The sequence below is a fragment of the Acipenser ruthenus genome, chromosome 11, assembly GCF_902713425.1.
Source record: "Acipenser ruthenus chromosome 11, fAciRut3.2 maternal haplotype, whole genome shotgun sequence".
NCBI lineage: Eukaryota > Metazoa > Chordata > Actinopteri > Acipenseriformes > Acipenseridae > Acipenser > Acipenser ruthenus.
This window is the reverse complement of record NC_081199.1, coordinates 4609622-4622803: the sequence shown is the minus strand read 5'-3', so window position 1 is coordinate 4622803 and position 13182 is coordinate 4609622. Positions and strand designations below refer to the sequence as shown.

General features: G+C 38.9%; 1 protein-coding gene across 1 annotated transcript; it reads right to left on the bottom strand.

Annotated features, from left to right (window-relative positions):
* On the bottom strand, nt 1–1766 carry LOC117963185 (chemerin-like receptor 1). Its single transcript, XM_059032671.1, has one exon. It carries the CDS (start codon nt 1728–1730, stop codon nt 597–599), a length of 1134 nt encoding a protein of 377 aa, XP_058888654.1. The 5' UTR covers nt 1731–1766; the 3' UTR covers nt 1–596.
* Nucleotides 1767–13182: the final 11416 nt, after the last annotated feature.

Here is a 13182-nt window from a genome sequence, read left to right as displayed (position 1 = left end):
TAGCACCTAGGAACACGCGGGCCACACCGGATGCAGGCACACACACACACACACACACTGGAAGTTTTCTAACTTTTAGTTGACAAAAAATAATATTAATATAGCACAACCATAATATATAACACTATAATCTGCAATTACTGTTTATTTTTGATAGGGATAGATTCATCCAGGTAGTTAATTAGTTCATTATATTTTAAAACTACTGGTGCAATATTTTCTTTACGGGTTGACATTATCTGCATAATATCATCAGGGAAACGTGCACCTCTCCCTGAGGATACCCTGCTCAACATCCAACAGCCACGCTTTGTTTTTTAAACTAACCTGATGCATTTTCCTTTTTACAGGAAGAACTCAGCTACCCAGATCCCCGATTCAAAACACAGGTAAGAAATGACACTTTTGTTATTATTTACAATGTCAGAAATATAAACAATGTCTGTGCCGTTTTAACAGGGGAAGGAATGCAGATCCTTCATACTCTGCTATTAATATGGATTGTGTATCTGTTAATACACTGTGTAGAAAGAGAAAAGGCACACACGGCTATTACTGATTTAGCCGTATTAACGGGTGATCTGTCATGTACCTTTTCAAATGGCTGTTGAAGATCTCTCCAGTTCAGATCTCATTCCTGAATTGTGTTTGCTTGTGGTGCGTGTGTCCTCACATAATGCATTTTCCAGCCTGGAGAGGACCGACAGCTTGAATGTTTTCTTGAAGTCCTTTCCCATGAACACATAGAGGACAGGGTTTAGGAAGCTGTTTGCAGTGAGAAGGCCAGTAGCGATCGGAATCCCATGATGGAGCGCCGAGTGCGGTATTTCTCGATGGTTTAGCTCCAGGATATTGAACACATGATAGGGCACCCAGCAGATGAAGAATGTGATGATGATGCTGGCAATGATTTTAAATGGCTTGGATGATTTGGCCAGGCGGTTCTTTTTCAGGTTCCTGACGATGATGCTGTAACAGATGACTATGACAATGACAGGAAGGAGGAAACCGAAAAAGAATCTGGTGAAGACGACAGCTTTGTGGTACTTGTTTACAGCCTGCGATGTGTCTGCAGTCAAATTGTAATTGTTGAAGCAAATGATTTTCTCATTTTCCACATGGATGTCCCGCAACACTAGTGAGGGGGTGCTTAACAGGGCAGATGCAAGCCATGCAGTCACAACAAGTCCACCAGCCCTCCTTGCTGTGCGGTTATTCTGCGACCAAACTGGCAACACAACTGAAAGACAGCGGTCAATGCTGATGATAGTTAGGATGAAGACACTGGCAAACATGTTGAGGCACATTATAAATGAGTTCATCTTGCACATGACCAGTCCAAAGTGCCAGTGGAAGTCGTAGGCTGCATGCACGATACTGAAGGGAAGAAAGACACAGAATATGAAGTCAGCGATGGCCAGGCTGAGGAACCAGGTGGTGTTGACTGTCCTCTTCATCTTGAAGCCCGTCATCCAGATGACCAGCCCGTTCCCACACACACCCAGCACAAACGTTGTGGTATATAGCAAAATGGCTATTATTTTCATGAGGTGTTCATTTGATGGTGTGCTGGTAGCGTGATCAGTGATGTTGAAGAACTCTGGTGCAGGATCAGGTTCATATTCACTATAATCATCATAATTGCTGCCATTGTGATTTCCAGAATCTCCATCCATGGTAAGCCCAATATGCTGTGCTCTATTTATCTGCTGAAAAAGAAATATGCTCATGCTTTATTAAATGTTCATGCAGATCTTATTATTATAACTACTGATTTACTGAATGTATTGATTTATGATTTGGATAGACTGAAGGGAGCTCCATAAGCTGGCGTAAGATTGATTATATAGTACTGTGTATGTATATGTGTATTCTGCCAGTGGAGCATGCAGCCTACAGCAGTAGAATTTACATACTGTATGATAATATAGAAGAATTCTCACATTCTAAAACAGATCTAAATATTGACACGCACATTAAAACTGTTGCAAGGAAGTGCTGGATATCACTTCTCCATGTCTGACAAATAGACCCAGAGATTCGAAAGATTATATATTTTTAGCTAAGTTGGTTTTAAATACAGAACTTAGGACTTCTTTTAAGTGGTATCAGAATAACTAATATAACTACATGTACTTACATGGTGTCTCTAATCACTGTGCATTAACATAGTAGTTACTTAGTAAATACAAGTGCACTTACACATAATTACAATGCTATTATACATAGTTACAATGTACTTAATGTGTAAATATTTTTGCATGATATAACCCTATCCCTAACCCTTTTCTGATACAATTGTGTACTTACATATATCATGCAAAAAATATGTACACATTAAGTACATTGTACCTGTGCATAATAACATTGTAATCATGTGTAAGTGCACATGTATTTAATAAGTAACTACTATGTAATACACAGTAATTAGAGACACTTCATGTAAAGTGATACCGTTTTATCCACATTAAGTTTATCTCTCATTTTTTCGATGGATGAAATGAGGCGGGCTGCTGTTTACAGTCCTTAAACACAATATGAAATCTTCTTGTAAACCCAGTTTCAGAAAGCTGAACAATATCAGTATTACTATGCTGATAGACCCAATTAAACATACCCTACCTATACCGATTGTAATATTATCTGCGGACAATGTACTACCACAAATAGCTTGGCAAAGAAAATGTGACTGTTTTATTTTTACTAGGCATTAAGAACATAAGAACATAAGAAAGTTTACAAACGAGAGGAGGCCATTCAGCCCATCTTGCTCGTTTGGTTGTTAGTAGCTTATTGATCCCAGAATCTCATCAAGCAGCTTCTTGAAGGATCCCAGGGTGTCAGCTTCAACAACATTACTGGGGAGTTGGTTCCAGACCCTCACAATTCTCTGTGTAAAAAAGTGCCTCCTATTTTCTGTTCTGAATGCCCCTTTATCTAATCTCCATTTGTGACCCCTGGTCCTTGTTTCTTTTTTCAGGTCAAAGAAGTCCCCTGGGTTGACATTGTCTATATCTTTTAGGATTTTGAATGTTTGAATCAGATCGCCGCGTAGTCTTCTTTGTTCAAGACTGAACAGATTCAATTCTTTTAGCCTGTCTGCATACGACATGCCTTTTAAACCCGGGATAATTCTGGTTGCTCTTCTTTGCACTCTTTCTAGAGCAGCAATATCCTTTTTGTAACGAGGTGACCAGAACTGAACACAATATTCTAGGTGAGGTCTTACTAATGCATTGTAGAGTTTTAACATTACTTCCCTTGATTTAAATTCAACACTTCTCACAATATATCCGTGCATCTTGTTAGCCTTTTTTATCGCTTCCCCACATTGTCTAGATGAAGACATTTCTGAGTCAACATAAACTCCTAGGTCTTTTTCATAGTTCCATTGTTTGTATTAGGTTAAAATGTGAATATTTAATGTATGTTCCATGTATATCTGCAATAAAAGTCTATTATGCTTAAAAATCCATCAGAATAAGAAACACTGACAACTACAAAATAGGAAAACAAGCCAACAAAACAAGACTTACCAACGAAAGCTGATTGCACTGAGTGGCTTTTAAAACCAGGGTATTGGTTAAGAGACGCTAACTTCCCTTTATGTAAATACTACAACAGCCAATGCATTATGTGTTCTACTTCTCCAGTCCTAAGTTTGGTGTTCATGTGGCCCAATTCATGTGTATTTTTGTATTATTGTTTTTGTTTTAAAATATATTTTTTTAATATATAAACATTTTCAAGCATGCAAAAAAAATGACAATTGTAGTATATCTTACCGAAACATTTCACATGTACAGGCACCTTCTGATAAAGGGATCCAGAAAACTTTAAATCAACAATAAAAAATGTGATATTTACTAAGAGGCTGTGTTACTAATTACACATCACTGACAGTATAAGAGCTTTCTTAAAATTCCAGTGCATCTTATCCAGTGTACAGATGACATCACATGCATGGAACAGCAACCGCATTCGATACAGTACCTGAACACGTTGGCTTCCATTTAAGTCACTAGCTTACAAGACATGCACCATGCTAGTATGGATGGCTTCAGATGGTTCCTGGCTGTAGCTCCTCCTTCAGTGCATTTTCCATCCTGGCAAGGAATGACAGCTTGTACATCATCTTTGTGTTTTAGCCCATTCAAAAATAAAGAGGGCTGAAATGAGAGAACTGCTACAGCTCTAAATCATACTGTCATGTTTTCAGGAACACACCAGTATATCGATGTTATGCAGCACCAACCTATAGAGTACAGTAGTCCAGTTTATCAGTGGTAGTTTTGAGGCTGTGTGTGACACAGGACTGCATTCTCGGTTGCACAGCCTGAGTGCACCATTCATTCTCTTCCTACCTGTCTAGTTTTGTTTATAAAATGCCTGTTTCTGTGTAATCATTTTTGGGAATGTTACAACACTTAATGCTTCTTTAACACTTTCCTTGTGTGATGGATGTTTTCTGCTCATGGAATAAACTGGCATCAAAATCAATGAACCTTGAAAGTGAAATGTCAGAAAAAAATGGTTTAGACATAATGAAGGAACGACATGAATTCTTTGGCCAAAACCCTTTAATGAATCAAACATTCCCTTACAGTACTACTTAACCTTAAATTTGAACACGTTGGAGTGGATTACAGTCTTTAATATGGGTTTATAGCACTGTGAAAGTGTTTACCTACAATACCTGGACAAGTGACTTTCCAGTGAGTTTGTATTTGGCATCAATTATTAAAACAATTTCTAAACGGTATTAATACTTGGCATATGAATGGTGAGGGAGCAAATAAATGAGATGGCCAATAATCATTTTAAAAGGGGTAGATATATAAGCTCTGGCAGGTGTCACCAAGTGTTCTAGAGGATCCAAGGTTTTACTGTTAAGAGAAGGTACTATAAAGTGTTATCTTCAATGCTGTTTAATGAATATTAATATGGAAATGCAGGCTGGCTGTTGATAAGCATCTTGGTATGCTCCCCAGTACAGTCTCCTTCTCTTTAGTTTACAGATCGGTGCATGAAAATGAGCTGGGATGCTTGTGTGTCGACTCCCAAGGTGGCTGTCAGACACTGCAGACAGGGCGAGGGCTTGCGCTGCACATTTTATTTAGTTTTTAAGGATTTATATTATTGATGGTTTTTTATCATGCAAGCAAACTCGTCTCAGTGTTTGTTTGCGCTCGTTGTATCTTAAAGAGTTCAATTCTTTAGGACCACTTCCAGAATAATTTTCACATGAACCGCATCCTAACCTTAAATCACAAGTCTAATGTCACTATCAATGTGCAGAATTGCTATTTAGTCCCCCAGGGTAATATTATCGGTAACACTTTACATTAAGTCTCTCTAATTACTGTGTATTTACATAGTAGTTACTTAGTAAATGCATGTGTACTTACACATAATTGCAATGTTATCATAGAAGGCTGTGTGGTCCAGTGGTTAAAGAATACAGCTTGTAATCAGGAGGTCCCCGGTTCAAATCCCACCTCAGCCACGGACTCATTGTGTGACTCTGAACAAGTCACTTAACCTCCTTGTGCTCTGTCTTTCGGGTGAGATGTAATTGTAAGTAACTCTGCAGCTGATGCATAGTTCACACACCCTAGTCTCTGTAAGTCGCCTTGGATAAAGACTAAATAAACAAATATTATTATTATTATGCATAGGTACGATGTACTTAATGTGTCAATCTTTTTGCACAATATATGTAAGCACAAAATATGTAATTGTATCAGAAAAGGGTTAGGGTTAGGATTATGACCGTTGTCATAATTCACAACAGAAAATAGCTTTCCTCAGTGATCCCAAGCATGGGTGTTACAAATGATCTCTGTTCTTATTTCTCTGAAGGAGATACCTGCTGCATTTATCACCGTAAATCAGGACAACCTAACACCCATGTGATTTCTGTTATCAAACTCCTAGTCATTGGCTGGCTCTCTACAACACAAATCAATTAATAAACATAACGGATCATGAAAAGAGGGCTAACTGCTTATGTAACCTGGAGATTACGACTTGCACAGCGGAAGATAGAAGAATCTCTCTAAAACATTCAAATGTGCAGAAGCAATCCCTCTTTAAGAATTCACAGAGCCATGGAAAGTGAGAGTGCAATGTTTTATTCATAATAACAATCCTCATTTGTCAAGGTGGGCACTTGCTTTGATGGATAGCTTAGGGAGGAGGAAAAAAATGAGTGAGCCTCTAGATGCCTTTGAAGTTTCTAAACTCATTGTGTACCTCGAGTATTATCAGCAGATGAAAGCCTTAGGTTTTATTAATCAAGGTCGTGGGGAAACTGCAATCAGAATGCGTCAAAGAGAAAGATCTGAGGTTAGCTGTTCCATTCTCACTGTGCAGGTAGCTCAGAAGGTTTAACTTTATTTTTTGTTAAGTAATTCACAGTTCTAAAGGGATTTTTTTTGCGTAGCACGGCATCACAAGTGTTAAAAGATGATTGTTTGATTATGGCAGCCACAAACGAATAGAAAAACATAAAAATAGCACTGTCAGCAAGAGACAGTCGTTTTCAAACTCCCTACGTTTAGGGTTGCCCCCTCTGAGGTAGAAAAAAACAACACCTCCGAATGGAAAGGGAGGGGTGTTAAATGTTTAAACTCTCTTTAGAAATCCTCCATTCATCCAAAAGGTAAAAAAAGTGATAAAATTACTACTATAGGACTGACAACCAATTAATATTGTGCGTCTGTTGTAGTAATATTTGATTTATCTAGCTTATGCTCAATTTATAGTACTGGCATGTAGTATCCTGGGAAGGCATATTGAATTCCTGGGACACCTTCCTCAAAACCTGGAAGAACAGGGACAGACGACGTCCCTACATGCACTACAGTGTGGTACATGTTTTTAAGCCTGTTTTGAAAACCTAAATCAGGAATCAGATCCTTTTTGAACCCAGGGCTCATTTGACCTGTTTTGATAATTGGGGGATGCCTTTTGTTATTGCCTGTACATTTGCATTTTAAATTGAAAATCGCTGAACAGCAAAGACTGCAGCAAATAAATATACCATTCAACTTCACTACCTGGTTCCCAAACGTGTGTCCCCCTTACCCTGCCATGTGCTTGTCATTACACTCCCCAATTACCCAATTAGCGCATTGTTAATTACACACTCACTGCACTTTCAGGAAGAGACCCTATTATTTACACACAGAACAGTGTTACACTGCTTGGTACTGTCCAGATGTAAGAAGCATGATGAGTCACATCTGTGGTAGCTTGAGATTTGGATGCCATCAGTTCCCGCAAACCACAGATGGTTTTGTCTAAGCCATGCACGGGAGCTCTCTGTGCCAAACCTTCCTGCATGGCCCCTCTTCTGGATGCACAGGAGCAGATGCCTCATTATGCAGTTAGCTGTAACTGAATTCCCAAAGGAATCGTCAAACGCAGGATTTATTTCATTAAACAGATACTGAGCAATTCACCTTGTGTAATCACTGCACATAAAGCTTTAGTTGGAAATGGGCCGAAGGAGACCATAAAATTAATGTCACAGAACAAAGTTAAAATAATAATAATAATATTAATACTGTTACCTCAGCCTGGGTTAATGAAAATGTTCTGCTGGAACCTGACAGCTGGGAGCCCATGCGTTGCTCTGCAACAAACTGTTTTAAAATTTCTATAAATGAAGTAAAAAAAATTGTGAACGAAGGGGATATTTTGTCATGCTTGTTTTCTCTAGAGCTATGACATGCCCCATGTCAGTGAATGTGTTATTCTGTACTTTCTCAGAAGCACTAGTCTGGAAACAGCAGACATCTTGAGAATACATTAACTGAAGAACAGCAAGGCAGAGCAGTGCTCCCCTGCCGCTCTCAAGAACAGAGGAATCACACACATATTCCCAGTACGTTGAAGCAATAATACCCAACACAGCAGAAACCAATTACTAGCCTCCAGCCAGCCCAAAACGCCATCTCTCCAACTCACACTGATGGTGGAACTTATCTAATGAATGTCCAATACAAAGGACATGAGAGAGAGAGAGAGACTGAGAGAGAGAGAGAGAGAGAGAAAGCGAGAGAGAGAGAGAGAGAGAGAGAGAGAGAGAGAGACACTAAAAAGACACTACACCCTGGCTGAATACCTGAGCAGGGTGAAAGACAACAAGCAGAGGCAGATCCTAACCAAATACAGGCTCAGTGAGCACAGCCTGGCCATAGAAACAGGCCGACACAGGCAGACCTGGCTGCCCAAAGAGGACCGGCTGTGTCATCACTGTCAACTCCAACAAGTAGAGACAGAGATGCACTTTCTACTGCAGTGTACAAAATACAGAGAAATAAGGGAAACTTTCTTCCCACAAATAAAACATCTCTGCAAAACATTCCCAGACCTGCCAGACTCTCAAAAACTCCCAATCCTCCTTGGAGAGGAGTCCAGCTGTGTCCAACTGGCAGCCCAGTACACAGCCGCCTGTCACAGCCTGAGGGACAAACAGTGAGCACTCTACATTAGTTCAAGTCTTGTTATATTTCATTGTTGTTATTGTTAACTTATTAATAACGTGGTTATTATTTATATTTGTTTACCATTATTATTATCATTATTATTCTCATCAGTGTTATTGTCTATTTAATGTTCAGATGATGTACTGTGTATGCATTGCTTTGGCAATACTGTGAATAATGGCCATGCCAATAAAGCACCTTTGAATTTGAATTTGAGAGAGAGAGAGAGAGAGAGAGAGAGAGAGAGATGGGTTTCAAAATCTGGGACTTGAGAAAATCAAAAAGTAGACTGAACAGGAAGGTTTTGAATATATTATACTTTCACAGAAATATTGGAGGTTACTGAATTAATGTATAAATAGCAGTTATCCAAAAAACGGCATGCCTTTGTGTAATGTACAGTGCCAGATTGAATTGTAGATTGTGGATGGAGCCAGCTGCAGCCCCAGTTTGATGTCAGATGAGATTGAGTTTCAGGGTGGAGATGTGACAGGCACACCTAATGATTATCTGAGGTTACATCAGAGCTCCGTCCTTAAATGATAAACCACATCCCTGACGTTTGAGAGTCGAATAAATCAAACAAGCAAATAAATCAATCTGGAAATAAACGTCGCTGTTAAATGTTCAGCTTCAGAAGATAGGATGAGAGAGCATCCAGTCCGTGTGTAGTGTGAGCTCATTTATTGAGAAAAATGTCTGAAAAGATGAAAATTAATTTCCTTCCACTAAGAACAAAGTGGCTTTAGCTGTGAAGTGCAGCCCATCAGAAACTCTGAAAACATGTAATTGATTTTCATAATTCAGTTCAGCATCTAAATCAGCATTCTGGATACCACTGGCACTCGTTCTCTCAAGAGCTAGATTAATGGAACAGCATTTATTGATGTGTTTCCCTCTTCTCTTCCATGTGCTATGCTGCACGCCCGTATGGATCATGCAACAGAAACAGGCAAACAGTTTACCTGAACAGAGCTTGAAAAGTGCAAATGACTACAGAGTCTGTTTTTGTGAGGCGTAGCGGACAGCTTGTCATGGCGCTAGAATGCTTTGCATTCATTGACATCTGGAAACATATATAAAAAAAAACATAGTTGGATGCATAGCTGTAGTTTTCACTGATGTTTCTTGTTTGTTTTGGCCAGTTTCCACCCCACCCCTGTCCGCTACCCCAATTTGAAATGCTTAATGTCACCTCACAAATCATTTGTTGATACTGACTGCAATGAATGTTGATCTCGTTATTCAGGTAGTTTAAGTAGGTTTTAATCAACAGCGTTTTGTGAAGTCAAAGTATTGCGAGACACCAGCTAACAAGCAGTTTGAGGCCAGACATTCACAGAGCTTTAGAAGCAGTGCCTCTTTGGGATCGAACCCAGTCCAATAGCTATTTGACTGACTGTGCTATCATCCTGTCGGAAACCATTGCATTTGTCTTGGGCAATATCAGGTTTCAGATAATGCACAGCAAAAGCAATCACAGTCCTAGTTAATGCTGTATCGAATAACCCCAGCTCCTCATGATTGAGTTATTGTTTAAAGCAGAGTGGTATCGTCAGCACTTTCAGTATGAGAATCATAGAGTCGCTAAAGAAATGGACAGGTGTTAAAATATAAAGAACGCAATATGACTGACCAAGGAACTCCAGATATCACTATACTGCTACAGGTTATAAATACATAAACTGAATTTAAGTCACAGGTAAAAGGATTTTAAACTTTGGATTTTTTTTTTTCAATAGATAGAGTTCCAGATCTCAGGGAGAAATCATCTGCAGTTCAGCAGCTAACATGCTTCAAGGAGACGTTTAATCCAATAGATATTTATTTGCTCCCTCTTGATTTGAATCCCAGGAAGCTTTCATGACACATCAATAAACAGCGTTAAAGCCACAGCTGAACTGCCTTCCATAAATCACTGATGTCTTCCGCATCATTTCATTTCCTTAAGTGTCTGGGGGGACCTGACGGCTAAAACAAAAAAAAACAGAAACACAGTTCATTTGACTTGGATTAATCCAATGCATCTGAGTAGAGACCGATTTGTTCATTTTGATCTATTTAGTACTTTCATTTGGTGCCTTGTGGTTTGGTAGCCAACTTAAGTGTGGTAATGCCTGTGTTGCCTTCATGTAGCTCTTTTGTGGGTAGAGAACTAAGCTAAGCGTTAAAGCTACTTTATGTGTGAACTGTGGGGTTCAGCTGGGTTTAAGTACTTATTTTATATAATGCAATTTTGAAGTCACTGAGTCAACGTAAATCTTCCAAAAATGTAGAAAAATTCAAAATTCAAAATAATTTAGGTTTGGCCATAGTCTGGGGTTCAGGTTTCAACATTGTGCACACCCCTAGTTTATACTAAACACTAATGCAATACTGGCAGCTAAACTCTTTTAGCCTTGTAAACAGAGTGCTTGTTTATGGACTGTGAGTCCTCCAGTATTCTGAAAACTGCAATGCTGCACACTCAAGTGCTCTGCCCCGAGAACATTGCTAAACACATGCTCATTAAAAATGCACAGCGATTTACTTTAACCCAGTTTCCTCTGCGCTCGGTGCCTAATTTGTTGCTGCTCATCTGAAAGGTTCTGAAATGACAGTTTAATGCAGATGCACTGGTAGAAAAATAGCTTGTATTTCCTTTCTGCTCACAACACATTCATTTATCAAGCAGGGTCTGGTGAAGGGATCCAATGAGAAAAGTATTAATTTCAGGCTGAAAGAAACACAGGTGGGGGTTGGCGGGGGGGTGGGGGGGGGAGTCATGTCTCTAAAGGAGACTGCCAATCGCCTCCTCTCACTCACCAAGCTACTGAACCCTGGAGGCAAGGGCTCAGCCTGGGAAGACTCCCCCTTTACTCATGGGGAGTGTGTAGCTGTGTACAGTTTGTTTATAGGTGTGTGCTTGTATTTGTGGGAGTGTGGTGTCCTTTCTGTAGCTTATTCTCTGAATAAAATGCACACTTTAAAGGCAAGACCCCTAGCTGTCGGCTTAGCCCTTACAGACATGTCTCCATATATAAAAGGGTATTCGAGGCCATTCTTCTACTCAGTCCCTAGGAACCCTAAAGTAACCAGCTAGCGTATACAAATGCATTCTCATATAAAACATGACATGGTAACAATATTATTTCTGCTCTGCACCTTAGGTACAGGTAAGCGACAACATATTGAAAAGCAAAATCTCAATATGTGGTGGTGGGCAACTGTTGGGCTGCACAAAAAGGCATGTATTTGTGTCAGTGAATTATGATTAAAAATGTTTCTGTGTGCCTATGAGGACCCTTTCCCCTTCAGCTTCATCCATCAATCTGCCTGCACTGTTTTCCAGCAGCAAACAGAAAGAAAGGAACGTATAACGCATCAGCTTGAATAACTCAAGCACTGCCCTTAAGATAAAAAAAATAATAATCCTCATGGTTAATTTACAGATACTTGCAGATTTGTTTTTTCAGTGCACTTTCAGACACACTGCATTTTTAAAGGAAATAAAGGAAGTGACAAATCAAAAGTGTTTTTACATCCATTTCCAAGATTTCACGGACTTTATTCAAATTTACGATTTTCACCATTTCTGTGACAAAATCGTAGCCTTACTCATGGTGAAAATTTAAAGAAAACATCCACGATCAGATGAGAGTCGATCTCAGCCTTCCACTTTACTTCAGCGGCAACAACAACAAAACCGCCTTTGAAATCTCTTCAGCTGTTAAAAAAAAAAAAAATGACACAAAAAAGTGTCACTATGGCTGCATTCACCAGGATTCCCTAACCTGAGACAGGAAGAACATGTGCAGAAGTGGCATAGCATACATACCCTCCAGCGGTGTACTCCTGAATCTGAAGGTACCGCAACGACACTCAAATATTGATTTTCTTGAGCAAGAATTATTGTACGAAATTCACATTTTATTTGTAGACTGAACTTCTACTAACACATATAATAGGTAATGCATGTATCTGTTCTCTACAAGTGTCTTTCTCCATCTTCTCAGAATGTTTTACTGGGTCTGTGGCAGAACACAACAATGTTTCAGAATAAGAGAATATAATAAATGCAATGGTGTATTCCTTGGTAAATGGACCCATGTAAGCTGACTTCTCATTAACAGTTTTATATAACCAGGCACAGGGGTATTATAATTTATAAATGTCTCACATGAATAGCGATTTGTGTATTTTTTTTTCTTTAAAATAAACAGAAATCTCTTTCTTTTAACTATGCACTCAGGGTAAATGATTATGGGCCGTTTTATTTAATTTTTTTATTCCATAACTCACCAACCATAATGAATGTAATTTTAGCTACCACATCCCATGGAATTGGAACAAATTATCTGTTAAATTGAAAAGTATCAGAAGCAGCCAAGTATTTTGAAGGTATGGGGATCTTAACAAAATTAAATTTAAAGAAGGAGCCAGAGAGAAACAAAGTGCTATTTCTGCATGGTGTCTTTGGTATTATTATTATTATTATTATTATTATTATTATTATTATTATTATTATTGGGCTCTCTTGCTTAAATATTTAATAGTACCGTATGACTGGTTTCAGCCTGGATTTCATCAAGATCAGTTATAAAGTTACAGGTGGCACATAAGTACCTGGCAAATTCACCAGCAAGGAATCAGAAAGCTGGGAGGACTTGCAATGCTTCACTGAACCCTTTTCTGATACAATTAGGCA